We start from the raw sequence: 24,242 nt of genomic DNA, 5'->3' as shown, positions 1-24,242 counted from the left end.
GGTGTTCCGCACCACCCCAGGCCCTCAGGGCCTCTGGGCAGTGGGGGAAGGCGGAAAGGCGGCTCCAGCCAGAGTGAAGGCGGTGCCAGCAGCCAGGGAAAGGAAGGCCCATTCTGGCACAAATCTTCGTGCGTCGGGCTTCTAGTTTTACTGTAATTTGCTTTATCATCTCTCTGTCCATCCTTGTATCTATCCATTAGTCTATCTTATTTGTTTGTTTTTTAATGCATCTCAAAATAAGTTGCAGACATTAGTAAACCCCTCAACATTTCATCATGCATGTCATGGGTAGCTTGTCAAAATGTATTTTGTTACATAAACTCTGTTCCTTTAGCACTATGTTATTAAAAACATTTTTTACTTATTTTTTTATAAGCATTCCTCCCCTCCCTCCCCCCATTTCAGGATGTTGCCTAAAAAATTTTAAGCATTTAAGGCCAGTTTATAATTATTTGACATACAAAAGTAAAATATCATTTATTCCTAATGTACATTTGAACTTATGTTTGAAAATAAGTTTTCTTTTTTAGGGATCTCAAATACCTCAGATAAAAGATAGACAATAAAACGTTGGCATCTGGCTATCAGTATTCTCTGTGAAGATTCTTGCTAATTCTTGCTCACATTGTATTCCATGCTGGCAATAAAAACAGCACTTCCATTCCCTCTCACAACAGTAATTACCTGTTATACCTACCAAGGGCAAACATGCTTTATTGCTTTAGTTGTATGTAACTCTTGCTACAGTGGAAGGAGTTTTTCGGTTTTGTTTCAAACCTGACCAGCAACTGGCGATCATGTGTGTCAATGAAATGTTTACTTATATTGCCTTATTCCAATATTTATTAATGTCTCCCAGGTGTCACAAACCTTGGTGTTCATACTATATTGTGTTATATTTAGTGAATGTTTTTGAGGCCATTTTTGTGATGTGATACTTTAGCTTCCGACCTTTTCATAGGCCAGTTTTTTATGAGTGATAAAATATAAAAAACTAGACCTTGGTAGTGCATAATAGTATTGAATACTTGAATGATACATGTCCAATACATAATAGTGTTGTGATTTGTTCATTTGTTTGAAATCCATCTGTTTTATAATATAATAGGAAATACTTCATTCTAAGTGCATCATATAGAACAGTAATACCAAAATTCATCCTGTTTTCTTAAAGCAAAAGGTATATCAATATGCTTTATACTCCTCAAGTAACCTGTACTGTTGTTTGTTGTAAATAATATAAAAATTGATCCAATTTTAAGTTGCCTTTTCTTTGTTCTCAGACAGCAAATCAAAAGGTCTCCAGTGGATAATAGATACAACTATAGCTTATCCCAAAGCTGAACCCATAGATATTCAAACCTGGATCCTTGGATACAGGAAACCGACAGTCACACATGTACATTACAGGTAAGGATTCTATATTAGTACTGAACATATATCCAACATAAAGCATGATCTCAGAACAGTGCGGATGTTTCAATATTAAATTTTTAATCGATTTTTTTTTTTCTGTTCTCAGAAAGATTGGCTTTTTGTTCAGTTTCTAGTTGTTTGGTTATATTTTTTAAAATTTTAAACAAGGATGAGATGTTTTCAATTACAATAAGATTTTAAAATGCAACATTAGAAATCATATATACACAAATGTGAATAATATAAATAACTGGGGTTAGATCTCTTTCTCTTTAAATCTGGGGAGGTTGATAGGAAAAACAAAACAGCATTGATTGCCTAAAGTGGGAAATGGGTGCCCAGAGAGATAGAAAAAGGTGATCTGGAAACTATAAATTTCTCTGAAAAATAGTAGTTTTTCTTAATGTGGGCTACCTAATCTTCACCTATAGGCAGATTTTAAAAACTATTCATAAGTGTATTTTTTTTCTGTAGTTAAGCATAATTTATCTTGAATATTACTATTAAGCCATATGGTGCAAAAGCCAATTTTGTTTCACATGATGTAGAACAAGTATTTGTTTTCTTCTTAAACCCAGCTGACTTTTTAAAAATATATATATTTTATTGATTTTAGAGGGAAGAAGGGAGGATAGAGAGAAACATCGATTGGCTGTCTGCCGCAACCCCCTCTTCCCACCCCCCACACTGGGTATTGAGCCTGCAACCCTGGCACATGCCCCAACCAGGAATCGAACCATGACCTCTTGGTTCATGGGTAGACACTCAACCACTAAGCCACAGCAGCCAGACTTTTTTTTTTTAATTATTAAATAAAGCAGGCAGCCCATCCTAGGACCTTGATGGCTAGAGATTGCCTGAGTTTCAGTGAGTGCATTGTTTGAGCACCAAATGATATACTGATTTAAAAAGTATTATAGAACTACAAAGCACCTTACAAATATAATGTACTATTATTAAGATATATAAAATTACATATATGGATTATTGCTAAATCCACTATTAGTAAATGAACCTTCTCCATAGATTGGATGTAAGCCACTTAGTACTTCAAGAGGAAAAAAATGTCTTTTCTTATTCCTGACTTTTTTTTTTTACTTCCCAATATTATGTATTATTTAACTAGGGAAATATTTGTGATTAGTTTGCTTACAACTGCATTATTGATCTTTTTCAAGAGTAAAGCTTGTTTTAAAAGAAGAGGAACTAAAGGTTTAACTCTGGGGAACATTTGAAGGGAACAACTTTTCCTCCCCCTCTTCCTTTGTATTCCTGTCACACTGGAAAGCAGCTTCTCCCTATTAAAGAAGTAATGGGTGCGGTGTGCTGCTGTTAAGGAGTTAGTAGGAAAATTAAACATGATTAGATTTTAATCACAGGGACACGGTGTTTATAGGGATAAAAGCAAAAGTAAACCCTGTCCTTCAAATAAATGTCTGCTTCACTCCAAATCAGGATAGTGAGTTAGATAAGCTGATTGCCTTGTGCAGAACGAGCTTATAATTTCATTGTCAAAATCTTGAAAAAAGATGTAACCGTGAGTGTAATGGCATAGCAAGATTACCAGAAGCAGACATGTGGCTTTCATGTCTAATTTGATTGGGACTTTGGTTACTTTGGAGAAGGCATTCAATTAGAGACTTTGGGCAATAATTTATTTTCAGTTTTGAGGGGACATTAATTCAGAAAAGGAAGATTTAATGTTTTTTAAGAAACTATGCTCACTAGCAAGATGGGCAAATGTTAACATTTTGATATATTTGCCTCAGGACTTTTTTTTTTATTAATAAAAGAAATAAAGCATTTCTAGTAAAGTTCCCATTGTTTCCCTTCCCAGTTCCATACCCCTTCCCTCCTACCCTTGAAGCCACTACCATCATAAATTTGGTGGGTATTCTTTCTCTTCTTATACTTTTATTATACAGATATGTTTATAATGTATAATATTGTTTTGTATGTTTTTAAAAATGTATATAACCATACATGGGTATGTCATCTTACAATATGTATTTTTCCACTCTATTGTTTACTATGTCTTTTTATTTTTACGTTTATGGCTCCCTTTCATTCATTTGAACTATAAACACTGTTTAACTATTCTATTCCCATTATATGATTGTCAAACCTTACCTATTCATTCTGTTATTGTTGGATACATATTTTCTCAGTCTTTTTGCTATTATAATAGGTAATATTGCAATGAACATTCTTATGGCTGGTGTGGTTCAGTGGTTGAGCGTTGACCCATGTACCAAGAGGTCACCAGTTCAATTCCCTGTCAGGCTACATGCCTAGGTTGCAGGCTCAATCCCCAGTAGGGGGTGTGCAGGAGGCAGCTGATCAGTATTTATCTGACATCAGTGTTCTATCTCTCTATCCCTCTCCCTTCCTATTTCTCTTTAAAAAAAAATGTACTGCTATGAAATAAAAGATTAGGGTTAAGGTTCCGTCTTCTTTGAAAAGTTCAGTTAATCACTATTGGGAATCTAAATGGTTTACCCTGTCTTCCCTGTTTAGAATGTAACCTCCATGAGAGCAGATACTTTGCCTGTCTTGCTAACAATTATATATTAGACTAATGCTGGGATATAATACAAGCACAGCACTTACTGAATATATGAATGCTGAAGTTCATGCTGTGCAGACGTGCACTGTGCAGTGGCAACAGCCACTAGCCACATGTGACTATTGAGTACTTAAAATGTGCCTAGTCTGACATGATGTCCTGTAAGTATAAAATACACATTGGATTTCAGAAACTAGTAAGAAATAGGAATGCAAAATATTTCATTAATAATTTTTGTTGATGACATGTTGAAATGATATTTTAGATTTGGGAAGGTGATTGAAGGATTAAATTTTTAAAATGTTACTAGAGAAATAACAGGAGGCTGAGAAATCCCATGATCTGCTGCCTGCAAGCTGGACAACCAGGAGAGCCAGTGGTATAATTTAGTCTGAGTTCCAAGGTCTGAGAAGGGGTGTGGGGAGAAGAGGTGATGGTGTAAGTCTGTCTGAGTCTAAAAGCCCAAGAACCAGGAACACCAATGTCCGTGGGGCATAAGGTGGATGTTGTAGCTTAAACAGAGAGAGTGGGCTCACCCTTCTTCCACCTTTTTGTTCTATTCGGGCCCTCAATAGATGGGATGATGAGGGCAATCAATTTTACTCAGTTTAGTAGTTCAAATGCTTATCTTCCAGATACACCCTCACAGACACACCCAGAAATAATGTTTTACCAGCTATTTGGGCATCCCTTAGCCTAGTCAAGTTGACACATAAAGTTAACTACCACAGTAATCTACATAAAAACCGCAAGAAACTGAGTTCAACATCCATTTATCAAGTTCAGCAATCTTGACATAAAACCATTACAGAACAATCAATGGTATCCCTTTGTCCTGACAATAAATAGAAAATATAAAGACTATAAAGTACCTACCAATAAAATGTAACAAGAAAGACTTTTGTGAACAAAAATAAAAAAATTTATTGAAGAATATAAAAGGCCTTGAATATAAGTGGGAAGAGATACTGCGTTTGTTCATAGAGAGGAAGACTCAAAATTAAAAAGATGTCAATTATCCAAAATTAATCTATAAATTTAACATAATTCCAATTACATTATGTCCAAGAGGATGTAGAATCAGAGTCCAGGAGGATTTTTCTGGAAACTTGACAAAATGGTTTTAAAATTTATTTGAGGGAGTAATGATAAGTGAATAGCTAAAATAGTTTTGAAGATGAATGAAACAGAGGCATTCTTCCTACCAGATATCAAGACTTAATGTAATTAGAACAGTGTAGTATGAGGGCAGGACCAGATCAATAGAAAGATTAGAAAATCAACATTTATTTGGGAACTTGTGTATAATTGAGTAGGCATCACATATCAGTGGAGAAAGAATGAAGTACTCAATAAATGAAATGGTTGGGACAATTGATTCTACATATGAGGGAGCATAAAATTGAAGTTTCACCCTTTACTATATCCCAAGGTAATTCCAGATAGATTTTTACCTCAACATCAATGATGAGACTTTAAAGTATTGAAAGAAAATATAGGAAGCTCTTAGTGTTCTCACAGTAGGGTATACCTTCTTTATAAGACACAAAAGACCTAATAAATCATGAAGGAAAAATACAAATTTGACTGAATCAGAATTAAAATTAAATACCAATTTGACTGCATCAAAATCAAAAGATAGCACAAACAAATTTAAGGTGTTTGAAATGCACACAGCAGGGATTCACACTGAGTATACATGTAAAGAGTATAGATCAATAATTATTTATATTAAGTTTTGGTGCAGTAGAGACAATTTGGTGCAGCCAATTTGAAGAACAATTTGGCAGTATTATAAGTTCTAACTATATGACATAACAGTTCTACTTGGGACTATATACACATTCTAGAAAAAGACAAGGATATTAGAACATCGTTTTTCGTAAGAGTAAAAAAATGGAAACAACTTGAATATCCACCAATAGAGGAATGGCTAAATAAAATGTACATTCTTCAAAGGAATATACTAAAAAGAATTTTATATCTGTTTGCTAGACATCTTTAATGGGGTGTCTATACTCATCTCTCAAGTGAAACTATCCTAAAAATATATACTCCACATAGCTTTCCCAGTCTAATTATTGATAGCAACTTCCATCCTTCCAGTTACTCAGGTAAAAAACCTTGGCGTTATACTTGGCTCCTCTCTTTCTCTTATATCTCACTCAGTCGGGAAGTCTTTTTGGTTCTATATGCAAATATGTATCCTGGATCTGACACTTTGTTTACACCTTGGTCCTGGTCACCATCCCAGCTCCTAGATCACTATATAACTTCCTAATTGGTCACCCTGATTTACCCTGGACCCTCTTAGTGTCTGTTTCCAGAGTGGTCTTTTGAAAAACCTAAGATCATGTCAGCCTCAGGTTTAGAATTCCATATGTCTTTACCCATCTAAAAAGCCAGGAGCCTTAAAATGGTGTCTAAGGCCCTGCTTAACCTGCTTCTTCCTCCTGATCACATCTCTGACTACTTCTTACTCACTCCCCTTTGGCTATACTGGCCTCCTTGCCCTCCTTGAACATGCAATTATGTTCTTGCCTCAGGGTCTTGTGCGAGCTTTTCCTCCTCCTCAGAGATTCTTCTCTTGGAAAACTGCAATGCATGACAGTGAATTCAGGATGATTTCCTAATTATATTTCTTACTAGAGGCCCAGTGAATGAATTCGTGCATGGGTGGGGTCCCTCGGCCTGGCCAGCCATTGAAGCCTATTTGGGGGGCCGGCCGGCCAGCCGGGGGGAGGGAGGCCACAGGAGGTTGGCTGTGGAAGCGCACTGACCACCAGGGGGCAGCTCCTGTATTGAGTGTCTGCCCCTGGTGGTCAGTGTGTGTCATAGTGACTGGTCAACCAGTTGTTCAGGTTGTTCAGTCTTAACAGTTGCTTAGGCTTTTATATATATAGATATATATAGATAGTTGGTAGTTATAATGGTGATATTCAAAGTATATCCCATAGAGGTAGTGTCATTTCTTAGATACCAGAATTAAGTTCTGAAAAACAGAGTAAATGAGAGATCGTATTAAGATACATATTTTTTACATATGAACACCTTTGAAATAAGGAGGGATCTTAAAATCAGTATAATACAACATTAGTTATCATTTAATTGGATATTTGGCATGTAGCACTCCAAACAAACAAGTCTAAAAAGTAATTGCTCCTTCTCTCCTGCCCTCTTCCAAAAGGCCAAACAGTGACTGCCATATAGTTGGTATTCAGTTGTTGACTGTGAATGCCTCTGGGGAAGGGATCTTATTTTTCATTTTATTATTTAGATTTTTAATGATATAAATGTCTTCTTCAGTTTTAAAAATTAACTGAAAAAAGAAATTGCCCACAGGATTTAGAATTTTGCTTGAATAATCATTTGAATCATTACAACAAAAGCATTTTCATCAGATATTTGTAAGAATTTAATAGGTTCACATTTAAAATACATATCCCTTAATAGACACTAAATAGACCTTACCCCTTTAAATCAAGGATATTGAAATACTCAAATGATATAGTCTAAAAGATGTTCATATGCTAGTGTTTTATCCATAATTTATTTTTATTAAAGTATACATACAATATTACATTAGTTTCAGGTATACAACATAGTGATTTGACATTTATATACCTTACAATGTGATCACCACAATAAGTCTTAGTAACCCCCTATCACCATACAAAGTTATAATATTATTGACTATTTTTCCTATGCTGCACTTATATCCCCTTGACTTATTTATTTTGTAACTGGAAGTTATACCTCTTATTCCCCTTTATCTCTTTCATTCATCCCCCGACCCTCTTCCTCTCTGGGAAAGATAATTTTGTTCTCTATATCAATGAGTCTGTTTCTGTTTTGTTTTATTTGTATCTCTAGTTTTCTTTATGCTGGGGCTTTTTCTGTCAGTGCTTATAATTATTGCTCATTTCACCTCTACTCCTGCTGTTTAAATTTGCTTTTTCCTGTCTGCTTTTCTTTTTTTTTAATGTTTTTATTGATTTTGTAGAGAAAGGGAGAGGGAAAGAAACACCGATGTGAGAGAGAAACATCTATCGGCTGCCTCCTGTATGCCCCCTGCTGGGGATTGAGCCTGCAACCAGGTCATATGCCCTGACTGGTAGTGATGGAACTGGTGAACTTTCAGTTCATGGGGCAACCCTCAACAAACTGAACCACTCCGGTTGGACCTGTCCACTTTTCTTAACATCCTTGGTTTTCTATTTCTTTGCCTCTGTGTTCTAGTGTGTGTGTGTGTGTGTGTGTGTGTGTGTGTGTGTGTGTGTGTGTTTTCTGGAAAAGGCTGGACACTTTAGTCATTTGTCACTGTTTAGACCTTCCATTTGGAAAATGCAGTTACACATTAAATGTAATCATCAAATTTTTAGTTCTGCTTGGCTGTTTTTAATGTTCAGCACCCACAAGTTCTTTTTGCTTTTCCGCACCAGCAGGTTTTTTTTTCCACTTTCCTTTAAGAAAATAAAACTTTTTTTATATGCTTTATTTATTTATTTTTCTTGTTGACACTATTACAGATGTCCCCATTTTTTCTTCTTTGCCTCCTCCACACAGCCCCACTCCCCCTTCCCTCTGGCTATCACCACACTGTAGACTGCATCCAGGGTTATGCAGATATGTTCTTTTGCTAATCTGTTCACAATCTTTCATCAGTGGTAGCCATTCTGGCAGGTATGAGGCAGTATCTCATTGTGGCTTTAATTTGCATCATTTGATGATTAGTGACATTGAACATTTTTTCATATGTCTATTGGCCATCTGTATGTCCTCTTTGGAGACTTGTCTATTCAGGTTCTTTGCCCATTTTTTAACTGGATTGTTTGTCTTCCTGGTGTTGAGTTGTGTAAATTCTTTATTTATTTTGGAGATTAACCTCTTACCAAACGTATCATTGGCGAGAATATGTTCTCTCATACAGTGGGTTCCCTTTTCAATTTGTTGATGGTTTCATTTGCTGTGCAGAAGCTTTTTAGTTTGATGTAGTCCATTTGTTTATTTTTCCCTTTGTTTCCCTTTCCCTGGGAGACATACTGGCAGAAATACTGCTCCGAAAGATGTCCGAGATTTTACTGCCTATATTTCCTTCTAGGATTTTTGTGGGTGTTTTTTTTCGACTTACATTTAAATCTTTTATCCATTTTGAGTTTATTCTTATATATGGTGTATGTTGGTGGTCTAGTCCAGTTTTTCCATGTGCATGGTCTATCCTAGAAAATGTTCCAGTTTTGTGTCCTACCATGTGGTCTGTCTGCAGGCTGATGCTCTATCCACTGAGCCAAACTGGCTGGGTTGAGTGGAGATTTAAAAAACCTTTCTAGTGAATTCAGGGTTTAGCTATAAATATTATATGTTAGTATGTTGAGAAAGAGACCCGAACAGATTATTTCAGGACAATGGCTCAAAGCAAAATTTCTGGGATTTGAATGCTGGGAGAAATTCTCACGTGTTAAATTGGACAGTATCTGTTCTTGAAATGTATTTGGTGACAAATAGTTTCTGCGTTTCTGAGTTATTCTTGTCACACTAACCCTGGTGGTGTCAGTTAACAATGCCCATGGTTTTGATGCCTGTCTACAGATGGTACCTCATAAAGGTTTACGCTGGCAGATTACTTCCAATTCAATTCGGTTCATCAAACTCGAGTTCCCACGAAGGAACAGACACTGATTTACACATTGGGTATGCAAAGATGAGTATAGCAGGGCCCGATAGAAGACACATAAGAAAAGAAATAGAACACACATGAGTAAGCATAATTGAAAAGGACAGAGTGGCACTGAGAAGAAATTATTAACTGTGTACGAAGGAAGAGGAGGAGGGGGGCCGAGGAGAAGAGGACAAAGGAGTGAAACAGCCTCTTCTCTGTCTTCCTAAGGAAGAAGTCAACGAGTACATTTTAAGTGGGATGATCCAGAATAGTGGAATTAGCATGTTTATGTATAAGCAATATGGAGGTGATAGCAAAAAAAAAAAAAAAGTTTTCTGGGAAACAGGTATCTGAGGAGGGAAAACATAGGGCTACTATTTTTCATTATGAACCTTGTGGTACTATGACTTTTGAAAACTATATTCATATTGTTACCGGGTTAAAAAAAATTTTTTTAGTGTTAAATTCTATTGACTCTTAGGCCATTTCAAATGAATTGTATTTCACGTGTCCCGATTACACATCAGGTATGCAAAGATGAGTACAGCCCGGCCTGATAGAAGAAACAGACACACACACACCTTCATTTGAACTTACACAGAAATCCTGCCAACTTCTTATACTACACTTACCATATTCCAGTTGTATATTATTTGTTTACTTTTCATATCCGGCTGCTACATTATTATGTTTTTGAAAGTAGGAACACTTTACCTTAAAACCTTCAGTGCTTTTTAGCTCCTTACATGCAGTTGGTAGAATTGAATTGAGGGGTTTAAGCCATGTTGTTTGTTAACTCACATTTTGGAGCCTTGTGGCATGAAATATTCTTACTCAAATTTATAGAGGTGCCAGCTGCTAAGCATTATTTCCTATCTTTTTGTGAAAGTGTAATTTACCCAATGTTCTGAAATCTGATTCAATGGATATTGGTAGAATACTATGTATTTAAGAGTTCATTCTGGATTACAGATAATGAGAATTTTTATTTCTTGAAATTTAGGAGCTAGTTTCTCATTTGGATAGCTATTGTAAAGATTTATTTCTGTTTTTACTTATTTGTTTGTTTATATCCCCGAAGAACTCCTTTTATTTAATTCTAAGAGGACTGGTATTCAGTGCATTTGATACTTTGTCATATTAGGGGATGATTAATGGTTTTAATATTTTAACCCCATGGTGCCCAAACAATCAGTAGATTGCTTTGGAGGGAGCATTTGGTCTGCCCTCCTGGCTATTTCCTAAGGTAAGAGAATGTCCAAGCTATTCTAGGCAGATGGTAGGGTAGGATTTCTTTTAAAACATAACCCTACTCCCACACTCTCTCCCATTTAAAGCGATAGATACTTCACCAACCTCCCCGTGTTCTTTTCAGAGAGTTCACTTGGCAAACCCAGACTTCCTCTGTTTAATTCAGCCTTACTTTTCATGTCATTTTTCTACTTATAAAGATGTTTTAAATACTGTTTCAAGATATTCTTTAGCCCTGTGGCTCTTTGTAAATTATCCTTAGGTTGATAAGGCCTGATTTTATATTTACAGAAATAGAATATATTTTATAGGTCAAAAAATTAATGCAAATAATTCCCCAAATGCTGGTACTCAGTGTGGTAGAGGTGAATAGTTTTAAAAATGCTACTTATATTGCAAAACTTAAAAGTAAAAAGTAATTTGTAATTCCATTTACTTAAAAAATAAGTCTGATTTTTTAATTTTAAAACATTTCTCAGATTTTTCTAAAAATCTAAATATTTAAGGACATTTAGTCTGGAGAAAATAAAACAAAACAAATGACTAAATTTCCTCTGAGTAGTTAAATTTTTTGTGTAGCTCTGGGCACCTCCCCTGTGTTGGAACTAAAGTTTGTGATATTTTATTTTGCTTGGACTTTACCTCACATGTACATATTTCAGGGGTCATCCAGAGATTTGGGTGGGGTTTAGACTCAGGGAAAGAGCAGCTTCCAAAAATCCTAATATTACACGGGAGTTCATTAACCTTTTTCTCTACTTTTGTGCATGTTATACCATAGTACAAGTTACCATAGTAATTCTCATAGAGTTAAGATTCTCATAAAGATATGATATTGCAACAATAAAACAATAATAGTATACTATAAAGAGGAACACTCAGAGAACTCTTAGAAATTAAAAATATGATAAAATGAGTAAAAACTCAATAAAAAGTTTAGACATTAAATAAGAAATCTCCCAAGAGGACAAAAGACAGAGAAGGAAGAAAATGAATTCCAACCCTGAATCCTATATCTAGTTCAATTATCAACAAGGTGTGTGGGCAGAAAGAAGACATTGGCAGAAATGCAAGGTTTTAAGAACCCTTTGTCAAGAAACTGCTGGAGAATGTGCTCCCTGAAAATGTGAAGGAAATACGGAGAGAGGAAGACATCGTTGTCAGAAACGTTAACTCCATTTTGGGAGTGCAGAGGACCACCACATCCACCAGAACGATAGTGAAGGGCCTCCGCAACAAGAAAACTGCGGGCAGCCAGTCCAGAACCTGGGTAAATCCTCAGGGAGGTGGAGGTGAAAGGATGTCTGATGCACGTGTATGCCTTGGGAGAACCTCTAGACCGCAGGCCAATCTGGCTCTGCCTCTTTTTTAAATAAAATTTTATTTGAACACAACTGCATCCTTTTATTTACACATTGTCTAAGGCTGCTTTCGCACTGCAAGCAGAATTGAATTGTTGGGACAGAGACCACATGGTCTGCAAAGTGTAAATATAGGGTGTCCCCCCCAAAATGTATGCACATACTTTGAATAATTATAAAGGCTGTATATATTAAAATACATTTCATTTTCAAAATTGAGCTATCAGCTGTTAAAGTGTGAGTACATTTTTTTGGGACACCCTGTGTTTTTTATCTGACCCTTTAAGAAAAAGTTTGCAGCCGAAACCAGTTTGGCTCGGTGGATAGAGCGTCGGCTTGCGGACTGAAGGTCCCAGGTTCAATTCCGGTCAAGGGCATGTACCTTGGTTGCGGGCACATCCCCAGTGGGGGGTGTGCAGGAGGCAGCTGATAGATGTTTCTCTCTCATCGATGTTTCTAACTCTCTATCCTTCTCCCTTCCTCTCTGTAAAAAAAAAAAAAAGGATTCCTTTAAAAAAAAAAAAAAGAAAAAAGAAAAGTTGCAGACTTGATCTAGAGAATTGATTCTAGACAGTTGGCCAAGAGCTTGTGGCTGAATCAGTTAGGTGTACATACAAAACTGGAACTGCTCAATTCAGGGAGAACAAAAATTGATCAGGAAAGAAAAAATAGCCATGATTTACTACATGGCTTAACTTTGTATATATTTACATGATGATAAAAATGCCAATGTCTAATATTGTGCTAATTAAAATTACCATACTAACTGCATTAGGAAGATGAGAAGGATGTGCATGTGTAATGGGAGTAGGAAGAAGAAGGAGCTTAATCCTCACTTTCCAGGGTGAGTCAGTAGAAAAGCCTCAAAACTGAAGAACTGTGGTGATACATATTAAGATAATTGACTACTAGTAAAAGAAGTAAAATTTGATTCTTCTCGGAAGGGAGAAACAAAGGGCAGAGGGACAAGGTCTACTGTTTTTGTATACAAACACTCATTTTGTAGACTTTTTAACTGTGTATCTTAATAGCTTTGATAAAGGAAAAAAATTAAAACCTCCCCTCTCCCCAGATTTGGAAAACAAAGAAGAAAAGAAACTCTTTCCAAGGTCAGCAGATACATAGCACTTCCTCATGCTTGGCTCTCTGTCCTCACCTCCAGGGGCCATTTATCAGAAATCATCCCAGTCTACTGGCTGTTGAGTCAGGACGGCGGCAGCATCTCCAGAATCGTGCTCTAGCCAAGAGTGGGCTTTGCTCATGAAACCACCATCTCTGATCTAATTAGCAAAAGGGCACCAATTTAGGGGTATTCTGTCTAGTTCAGACATTCCCAGTAAAAGAACGTGGCAAAGCTGCATTATTTGGCCTAGCATTCGACTACTCTAGTGTCCGAAAGGAGTTGCCTTTTAAAATTTCATCTTTTCGCCGAAACCGGTTTGGCTCAGTGGATAGAGCGTCGGCCTGCGGACTGAAAGGTCCCGGGTTCGATTCCGGTCAAGGGCATGTACCTTGGTTGCGGGCACATCCCCAGTGGGAGGTGTGCAGGAGGCAGCTGATCGATGTTTCTCTCTCATCGATGTTTCTAGCTCTCTATCCCTCTCCCTTCCTCTCTGTGAAATATCAATAAAATATATTTAAAAAATTTTTTTCATCTTTTCTAAACATCATTCCCACTTAACACACAAGCATGGGAGGATAGTTATTTCTCAGTAATTATTTGTAGATACAGGATAATCTAATAATATGTTTCTACCATCGAGCACTAGGCCTAACATATAATAGGCTAGTGAATGTTTGAGTGAATGAATAAATGAACTCGGTTATATAACCAACATTTTTTAAAAAAATCAAGATAACTTGAGAAGCTGAAGAAACCGACCCTTGCAAAAGAGGATTCCATACCTTTCTTCAGCTTTTCAATCACCAAAGCTAAATTGCAGTTCTGAATGATTTTGACTTCTGAATTAAAGTAGTTTTTGCTCTTTTTTTTCTTAACTAGGATCTTTCCAATTAAGGATGTACCCCTGGAGACGGATGAACTTTCTGATTGGCTCTATCAGCGTTTTATTGAAAAAGAGGACCTCTTAACGCATTTTTATGAAACAGGTACACAGTATCCTATTACATACTTTCCTGAAGTTACTGGTAGTTCAAGATAAGCATTTTTTTTTAATTCTTCAGATACCCTAAAGCAGTGGTCGGCAAACTCATTAGTCAACAGAGCGGCAAACCACGGCTCGCGAGCCCCATGGTTTGCCGACCACTGCCCTAAAGGAATCAGAGTATTCTATACTTAAGAATTTCATCTTAGAATTTTCATAAAGACAAACTTACATTAAATGTATTCAGGCACTTGTTCATTAACCATGTACAAATGGGTCTAATTCAAGAGAGTACACAGTCTGTAGAAGACTTGTGATCATACATATGCAATTACCTGGACTGTTTTATAAAATAGCAAATGACCTTCATTTTTGGCATTGTAATTTGTTTAAATAATACCATCATTTGTAAACATTTTTTAATATGCTTTATTTTTTTTAACAAATAAAGTTCACTAGTTAGTTTTCATGGATACAACCTTATACTTTTCTCCTTGGGAGAAAAAAGTCTATTTCCCCTAAGTCTCTTTTCTATATTTAGTATTTTTTATGTTCTATGAAAACTACAGTGCAGTGAAAAAGACCTAACAGGGGAGGAGGAGAGAGGAAGGAAGAAAGGAAGTTTTGAAAGGAGGAAATTGATGTTGCTAGAACTCCAGGCACTACGGAAGTGCTTTCATAAATAGCTATTTGTAGGCCTATTTTCTAAAGCGGTGTAGGGAACTTTTTTTCTGCCAAGGGCCATTTGGATATTTATAACATCATTCGGAGGCCATACAAAATTATCAACTTAAAAAAATTAGCCTGCTGTATTTGGTCAAACATTTAATTAACTCACCCCGAAAGCCTTGGCAGGGCCAGGCGAAATGATTTCCCGAGCCCCTATATGGTAGCCTCTAGAACAGGCCGGATGTTCCCCACCTCTGCTCTAGAGGCTACCTAGGGGGAGAAAGGTGAAGTGAAAGTTGTTCCAGGTTTGAGGATGGCCATGGGATTTTCGATGAACAGAAGGCATTATTTTCTCCCCACTTAGACATTTTTTGGTACAGAATTAAAGTTCATGCTGAACCAGACTGTCAAGGCCTGATGTTGAGCAAAGGCTGATACAGTGATTATCTTTAGTACTTTTGATTTGTGGTTTAGGACTGTTTCGCTTTGCCCTCCAGAGGATTCCTTCCTGATCTTAACTTACTGATTCTGGGGCGGTGGAGTAGTGCCTATTAATGTGACAGGCGTTGGGCACTGTGTATGTCTTTAGAATTCCTAAGAAGATGCCCCTCTCCATGTGTGCAATCCTGGGTCTCACTCTCAAGCTTTCCTTAAAGATAGGACAGGATGGATGTATAAGAAGGCATGAGGCAATTAAGAGGCTAATAAGCTCTCTCTTTTTTTCAATCTGTCTCTTGCTTTATGATATTTGCCCTAAATTGTACAACAATAATGGAAGCCTCTTTTGAATAAAGCTATTTGCATAATAGACCTTAAAACTTGAAAGTGTTCTCTGTTTATTGCTTGTGAGAAGCAAATCCCCTCATGAATCAGCTTAGCTGGGGGATTATCCACAAGGACAAAGACTGTTTGAAATGCTGAAGAGTGTTAGCAAGATGACCTTAGACCAGCCATGGGCAAACTATGGCCCGGGGGCCGGATCCGGCCCGTTCGGCTGTTCTATCCGGCCCACGGAGCTGAAAGAGCGGAGGGTTCTCTTGCTCTCCCCTCCGCTCCTTTACTTTGAATTTATATTAGTTCACACAAACACTCCATCCATGCTTTTGTTCCGGCCCTCCGGTCCAGTTTAAGAACCCATTGTGGCCCTCGAGTCAAAAAGTTTGCCCTGCCTTAGACAATATTGCCCTGAAATGGTCTAGCTTTCCTTCCCAGAAATCTGTTTACTTTGTGTATTAATTATATAATAATTAATAATTGAATTAATTAATGCAAAACACTTAAATGATCCTTTTTATTATTAAGATATATTTCATAAACCATATTGCCTTTTGAAAATAACAGTGATTTACAACCACTTTTTTGTGGCAGAGACATTTAACTTGTAAATAGAAGAATGAATGAAGGTTCATGCTGTTTCGGAAAGTATTCTATATCGACTTCACACACCTTGTGTCCTGGCCACTGTGGCGATCTCTAGGGACACAGTGGGAAACAAGGCCGCAGAGTGCTACTCTCTTGCAGCTGATACTCCCCCAGGAGACAGTCTGTAGGAAAAAGAAGATATAGGTGGGGACATTACAGATTGTGGAAAGTGCCAAGAAGGAAATAAACATGGTGGTGACAATGACTGAGGGGAGGGGGGATGGGCGCGGTGGACAGGGAGAGGCGGTATTTTTTTCTGATACTGGAAGAACGCAGATGCCCCAGCCATTCACTGAGATGGAGGAGGAGCACCCCAGGCAGAGAGAATAGAGGCAGAGGCTCAGGCAGGTTGAAAATTATATTTCAAATGAGATCTCTCTTCAAGGGCAATGGGAAGTCACAGAAGATGCGTTAAAAAAATTCTAGTTAAAACAGTATCAGCTTTTACTCCAGGAGACCTACCGCTGCAGTAAAACCAAGTAATGTTTCCATCTTGTTTTCCAGGGGCCTTTCCACCTTCCCAAGGCCACAGGGAAGCTGTTTCCAGAGAGATGACCCTCAGCAACATGTGGATCTTCCTCATCCAGTCTTTTGCATTTTTGTCAGGCTACATGTGGTACAACATCTTTCAGTATTTTTACCATTGCCTGTTTTAGGAACTGACTTGGACTTGTCAAGGTCACCATAGGAATTCCAACTTTCATGAGTGCATTATTTCACATGTGCAAATCAGAATATAAAACAAGCAAAGGAAATTCCATGGATGGATTAATATTTATCCCCTTTGGGATATTTTAAAACTCTGCTAAAATGAGGATCAGTAATCTAATGACCTGCTAATATGTTTTAAGGACTTTTCATGTTTTAAAAAGATACACTCTACCACACATTTAAACGAACATCACATTTGGAGAAGAGGAAATCATAAAATCATCCTAGAAGACCGAGAAATTCTGTTGCCAGCAGATACTTGATCACCTAGTTCAAGCTCAGAGAGCTGAGCTCGTCCTCCTAGCTAGTAGTCCCCCTTAGGGCAGTGCTGTGAGCGCCCGCACTGCCCACTCCTGCTGTGTCACTAGGAACCTCCAGGGGGGCTGGTTGGCACCTTCTGAAGAACTGTCGCCCTGTCCTTTGCAGTGACGCTCCAGTCCTCACCAGCTTAGTGAGGTCCGGAGTCAGGCATGCTGTGGCGGGGAGCAGTGTCCACGGGACACGTCCAGTCCTGGAATGGGCTCTTTCAAAAGGCAGGCTCGGCCCGACACCGTGTTTACATGCGCTAGTGCTTTCCGTGTGTGTGTGTGTGTGTGTGTGTGTGTGTGTGTGTGTGTGTGTGTGGCGGGGAGGGCACTTGGTTTCTCCTTTTATATAGAAGGCATATCGTAGATTGACCATTTTCTTTTACAAAATGCACTTTCATCAGCTGCATCTGTAGCAGAGGATTAGTCGTATAGCCTGGAAACCAGTCTACACATAATCAGTGAGTGGGACTCGAGCGGCTGTCTTGTCTGCGTGTTTTAACCTGCGCTCTTGCCCTCCAGCGCCTCCCTGAGCTGGGCACCAACCACACCTGGGGGCGGGGGGAGGGGGGGCTTCAGCTGTTTTCTTGTCTGTTTGTTTTCATTTTGGTATATTGGCACCAACTGCATTTGGGGATGGTTGAAACAAATTAATGCAAAACACTTAAATGATCAATATACGGCGAAATAGGCTAATTTATTAGAAAAATAAAAGCTAGAGCCAGACACTGGCTTAAAATGGTGACAGGCTGGCACATGGCACCCAGCACCTGTCTCATCAGGGAGCTGCCCGTGTCAGGGTGGTGTGACCACGAGAGAGACCAGCACCCGCGGCTTCCCAGGCTCTTCCCGTTGCTTTTGAAGCGGATAAAGTCATGTCTGTTTCTAGAAGACTTTTTTTTCCTTTCGTCACTATGTTCATGCAGTTTACCTCACAGTAAAACCAAACTTCTCACAAAGTGCTGGCCCTGCATCGGTCACCGTGGTCACCGCCTGCACCCCAGCATCGAGGCGGCAACGCCCTCTGGCCTGGGGTTGTGAGACTGAGATTCTGGTGAGTCAGCAGTGGTTTTCTGTGACATGACATCGTAGATTCCCCTGTTGTCGCTAATCATGCAATTTGACAGTTCTGAGAAAGAGGCCGGAAGGTAAAGTAAAGGCTGATGGTTTTTGTTTTTAAATAAACCAAAAAAAAAAAAGACACCCAAAAAACCAAAACACTGAGAAGATAAGAATTTTCTCCCAGTTGTGTGGAAAAGGTAAAGCAACACCAAATACAAGCCCACAGCGGCTTCATCTTTAGGTTAATGCGTGCATGTGTGAAGGAATGGTGCCCGAGCTGAAATACCTCATTGACTATACTACTGCTGGTGAGACGCAGAAGGCGGTGTTCCCGCGTGCAGTTTGGAAATGGTTGTCATACGGTGCCACTTCTTCAAAATGTCAGCATTTCATTACGTGCTGTACAGTGACAGTGAGTAGGTGAAACCAATCTCAATTTAGAGGTACAGATACAGATAGGAAGCCAAATGGAAGCTTAGGGACACTTCTGTGTGAGGCCCAGCAAATGCTATCAGATTACAAGGTGAATTGGAATTATTCATTCGAGAGGTTGGTCAGCCATCTGGGGACAAGTTGTTCATTGTCAAGGATGGCAGACAGTCCTAGCTATTAGACCTTTTCGTCGTTGCTAAAGCAAGCCACAGGCAGGGTGGCCAGTCTCCCATCAGGGAAGGAGAGAAATGCATGCGTGCACACACACATGTGGTTTCTTTTGCCATCACTGAGCTCCAAAGGAGGAGGATATTGTTTAATATACTGTACACATTAAACAGACTGTTCTCTAAGATGCTTTACTTTCCAAGCACAGTCATTTCAACAGCCTCTAGATGTGTGGGTTAACTTTGAACATAGATCTGTGAGTTGTAAATAGATGTGTGTTTGATCTGCCCCATCCCCCCTTGTTTCTTTCTCAACACGTGCCCTCTCTTCTGTTAGCAAACATGCTGTTTGACAGCATTGCTAGTGCTTTCCTTATCAGTAACTGGGGTTCTCTTGTTTGCACAGGGGAATGTAAAGAGCGAATCGGTGTTCTTCTATGGCAATCAGGGAAGCAGCAATATGCCACTGTACAGAACTGAGTAAAAATCCCTAATCTGTACTTCCTTTGTAAAGCGAGTGAAAGGAGGTTTAGCGAATATCCACTTTGTCCAGGGAAAAGAAGTAACACTGTGCCAGTTTTATGCCCGGAGCTTACAGAATCTCAGCACTGCTTGGCCTCAGCTGATCTGCCTGGATTCCCACAGCAGACAGGGTTGCAAACGCCCTGCTGGATCCCAGAGGCATGGTGATGGAGCACCTGCTTGGCCTCAGGGAGGTGCAGCGACCACAGAAGTGACCACCCGAGAAGTTCACACTTAACTTCATAAACCATTGTTGTTTTCTGTTGGTGTTTAAATATGCAGTTATTGTAGAGAAGCCTGTAGGCCAGTGGAAGGTAAGGAAAAATTACAGAATGGAAATGTTGTCTTGGGTAGTTACACAAGTTAATTGAGAATCTAAATAGTAGATTTAAAAAAAAATAGCTGTGAGTGTTATCCATCATATTTTAATATTACACACAGTCCTTAATTTTCCATAGTGAAGGAACTGGAGATTATGCATAATTATTCCAGTAATAAGTCACGGTAAGCCAAAAATCTGATTGCATTTAGGAGTTTGAATTTTCATTCTCATAAAACTTTTTTTCCCCTTCCTGGATGCTCACTAATTTTAAGAAATTAGGTGAGTTGTTTATTAGCTCCCCTTGCCTATGTATTTGGCTGTGTTGGTGAGTAGTGGAAAGATTTGGAAAGACAGCCTCAGGAAGAGGAAACAGAAGCCTGAATAACCCAGGGTCTAGAAAAGGAATTCCTAATAACCAAGAGTTGGCGGTATTGCCATTGTTCTCACGCGTTTTTTATGAGAATGAAATATTAAATCGCCAAATGTAAACCTCAGAACATCATTCTAGTGTTCATATCGTTTGGATCAATGTTAAGAATGCCTCTTCAGTCTTTGCTCATGTTACTTCGTGTGGATTTGTCTTAGTAACATTTTTGACAATCACTTCCCTGAAGACTCTTCTGACCTAGTGGGACTTGGTTATAATCATAGGATGTAGTCTTTAATCATGGATAGTCCAATTGGATTCTTTTTGTATTTAAGGAAATTGTGTTTACACTGCTGCATAGGAAGAGTTAGTTATTTTCTTCACTACACAGAACTTCACTCCAGCGTTACCATGACGAGCGTGCCAGCGCTGGTCCACAGAGGATGGATACAAATGGTTGGTCTTATTTTTTGCCAGGTAGTGTTGTGAACCTTGCTTCTGGTAACAGGAAAGGCAAAGTCAAAAGCCGCCCTGGGTAGCAGGTGTACTGGTTCATTGTCTGAAGGGGTAGAGACTAATCTATTGGGACCAAAACCACCTACATTGGACATTTCTAGATCACGAGGGGGCTGGTTGTTCTCTGGTTGGTGCTTTATTGCAACCATTTTGCATTGATCCCCAACAAGGAGGAGCTGGACCTGGGAATGAGCTGAGAGTGCTGAGCTGTTGGGGGAGGGTGACTGTGGCCATATGGAAGATAAAATACATGTTTTTCTGCAAAATTTCCATTTGAGGGTTTTTACATTTAATATTTTTTTAAAACAGTTTAAAGAGAAAAAAATAGTGTATTCTAGTTGCAAAATATGCACACATGTTTTGAATGGCTTTATTTTGTGTAAAACTGTTGAACACATGGCTGTGGTGCACAAATTCTTTACAGTAAGGAGTCTAGATGCATTTTACAGTAACTTATGATTGGTAATGAAACAGACATCGAACTGCCATTGTTGTGTTAAGTGCTTTCATTTTCTTTCAGTTATCACAAAGTTGTATTTATTTTATACAGATGGATTTTCGTTTTCTTGATGCCATAATGTTTACTTCAGCTTGGTGACCTGTCTCTCTTTGTGTATCTGCATGTTGTAATGTATGATAAGAATGAATGTAAAGGCTGTGGCAACTGTCATTTTTGTAAAGGGCTGGTCACACGTGGATCTGGTTTATGAATGCATTGGGATTTCTTTAGTAACCAGATTACCTTTCAGAAATTGAGATGTGAACACCAAAAGAAGCATTTTCTCAACAAAAATTAATAGCTGGTTCTATTTTTTTTAACCTAGAAAAAATAAAGTTGATTTTTTTTTTCAAGTGAAGTGCTTTTAATTCTTAGTAGGGGCATGGGGTGTTTGTGTTTTCCTGGAGCTATTTTGGCATTAACATCTTCAGTTGTATACTCAGAACACACCACGGCAGTTGGATGCTGAGGGCCAACTGAAAAAACTGTTCTCCTCTCGTTTAAACTAGGTCCCTCTCCCCTTCCCGATTCTCCCCATCAGTGGTTAGCAGTCACTCTCCTGGAAAAAAAAATGTATACAAGTTTACGTAAGTTATAAATTTTGCTGATAGCAAGGATTTTATAACATGATTAACAGATAATAATAAAATATACTTTACTGTAAATTCCATATAGCCAATTGATTCTCCCAGGACTCTCTAATTGATTTTTCCTGAACTCTTTGGCCAACCTATGACTGTGATCCAACCATGATTTGAAAAATGGAATTACATCCTAATCCATTTAATTCTCAAATTTGTCATTCAATCTGATATGTGATCTGTGCTATTTCTTAGCCTTGTACAAGCTATACTCATTAAAGTGAGCCACTTTTCACTTCAGCACCAATGGGAAGCTTATATAATTTTATTTTAATAGCAGTCATTTGACAACTACTGGCAAAATTCTAAAACAGTTGGCTCTCTTGAGCAAGTGGGAGGTGTCTCCAGCACACCACTGCCCAAAAAAACATTCTGGTTTATGTGTTTTTGTTCAAAAAACTGTTAGTGTTGAATGAAGGTCTCACAGTTAATCTACTTACTGCTCTCAGGAAATGCCTCTCTCTGACCCTGGCAGGGGCTTTAAGTGTAGGAAAGCATTAACATCAGTCCTACAGAGCGGGCTTTGGATGTGTGAAGAATTTGCCGAAAGCCAACTTTTCCTGAAGTGCATGGAAAGCTTGCCTATTTCTAAAGTTGCTTTTATTTCTCAAAGTAAACGGTGATAACAGACATCTCTAAGATTTTGCTTTAAGCATTTAAAACATTTTTTTGGTTCAATATTTGTAGAATATGTTTGAGCCCACTGAAAATTTTAAGTGTATTAAAATATCTTACGTAATCTGTAAAATAGGTTAAATAGTTACAGTTCAGTCTACCTCTTCTGTTTCCTGTCTGGGTTTAGGCTGCTGATTTGGTGAGGCTGTAATTCCCTCCCTCCCCCTCCCCCCGCCCCCCAAATGTGGGTTCTGTGGAAGAGGAAGAATAAATGGGGCAGAGGCCTGAAAACCAGTTTGAAGCACTCGGAGATCTATTGCTGACCAGCCCTATTCCTCATGAGTTGGGGAAAAACAAAACAAAAAGCCATTGTTTTTAATTTCCACTTAATATGAAAACGTTTGTTTTAAAAATGTTTCTTCCTGCTGGGAAAAAAAAATGTATTTTTAAAAGGAAAAAAATTCCTCTTTTGGCTATAAGAAAACGTCAGCTGTATGAGCAGGTGTGACCATATCATAACATGCTGATATGATATACATCAATAAATTTTTACCTCTCAGGACTTGGACAACCTTGTTCTTAACTCTTAGAGGCTTGAGAAACATAAGTATCCATAATCCGGATAACAAGTTGAACATGGGAGGAGGGTTGGCTAACCACTGGCAATGAGACAGGCTTCTTTCATAATCAGAAAACACTCTGAAAGAGTTAGGGTTAAACCCATTTTGCAAAGGAAGAAATTGGAATGGTGTTCCTTGTTTTCTGGAGGAAATTGGAATGATGTTTTTTGCTAGAGAGCATGAGCATATCACAGCCCATTCCTGAGTCTTCCCCTGGAGAGTTTCTGTGGCCTCTTCTTGGAACACTGTCTGCCTTTAGGTGGGTGACGCTAGAGATGGTGATTGAGTTCTCGTGACTTGCCTCAGGCAAGAGAGAGCATGGCCATCCTTGTGATCACAGCAGCTGTCTTGGCGTTGCTGAGAAGTGGCCAGGCTGGGATACTTCCCCTCAAAGATTAATTGCTGCATCTTCATTCCTTTGTTTCATTTTTGATGCAAAAACTCCCTGAAAAGGGTCTTGTCTTTAGTTTTTTACCAGTCAACTAACACTGTATCAGGATCCGCTGATGGACAGTTGAGGGGAAAGAAGAAGTACCTAGAAGTGGAGAAACCAGGGGAGCTTGGCGTACGAGGAGGAGGAACCCAGGAGCGTTGGAAGGCCAAGGGAATGCCGATGGCTGCTGTCTACAGACAGGCACACACACCCTGACCAGGAGGACGGACCCGGGAAGTGTTCAGACATGGAAGTCTTAAGGAAACCACCTTCCATGGGAACTGTCCTTAGACTGCCATCCCTGAGGGCTCACCTGTAGAGGCTTCCACCTGCCCTTTCTGGTACCCTACCCTCTTGGCCGAAGAAGAGCATGTCTCTCAGCCATTAGGCATCTCCAGGATACCAAACAAAGGAACAATTCAAAATATTGGTGATAAGGAGCCTCTTAAGGCATCTAGAGCCCACCATAGGGCTTTTTTGTTGTTAATCCTCACCCAAAGATAGTTTTCCCATCGATTTTTAGAGAGAGGAAGGGAGTGAAGAGGGAGAGGGAAACATTGATGTGATAGAGACACATCAAT

General features: G+C 38.7%; 1 protein-coding gene across 5 annotated transcripts in view; it reads left to right on the top strand.

Annotated features, from left to right (window-relative positions):
• LPGAT1 (lysophosphatidylglycerol acyltransferase 1) overlaps window positions 1–21,705 on the top strand; it is a 60,532-nt gene extending 38,827 nt beyond the window's left edge. For all 5 annotated transcript variants that reach the window (XM_080647655.1, XM_080647654.1, XM_080647656.1 and 2 more), the window contains 3 exons: window positions 1,284–1,410; window positions 14,256–14,362; window positions 16,954–21,705. In XM_080647655.1, coding sequence (XP_080503781.1) covers window positions 1,284–1,410; window positions 14,256–14,362; window positions 16,954–17,105 — 386 coding nt within the window. In that variant the 3' untranslated portion in view covers window positions 17,106–21,705. The remainder of the gene's footprint in view (window positions 1–1,283; window positions 1,411–14,255; window positions 14,363–16,953) is intronic.
• The last annotated feature ends 2,537 nt before the right edge of the window (window positions 21,706–24,242 follow it).

This window comes from Plecotus auritus, assembly GCF_963455305.1.
Source record: "Plecotus auritus genome assembly, chromosome: 12".
Taxonomy (NCBI): domain Eukaryota; kingdom Metazoa; phylum Chordata; class Mammalia; order Chiroptera; family Vespertilionidae; genus Plecotus; species Plecotus auritus.
This window is presented reverse-complemented; position numbering and strand designations above follow the sequence as displayed.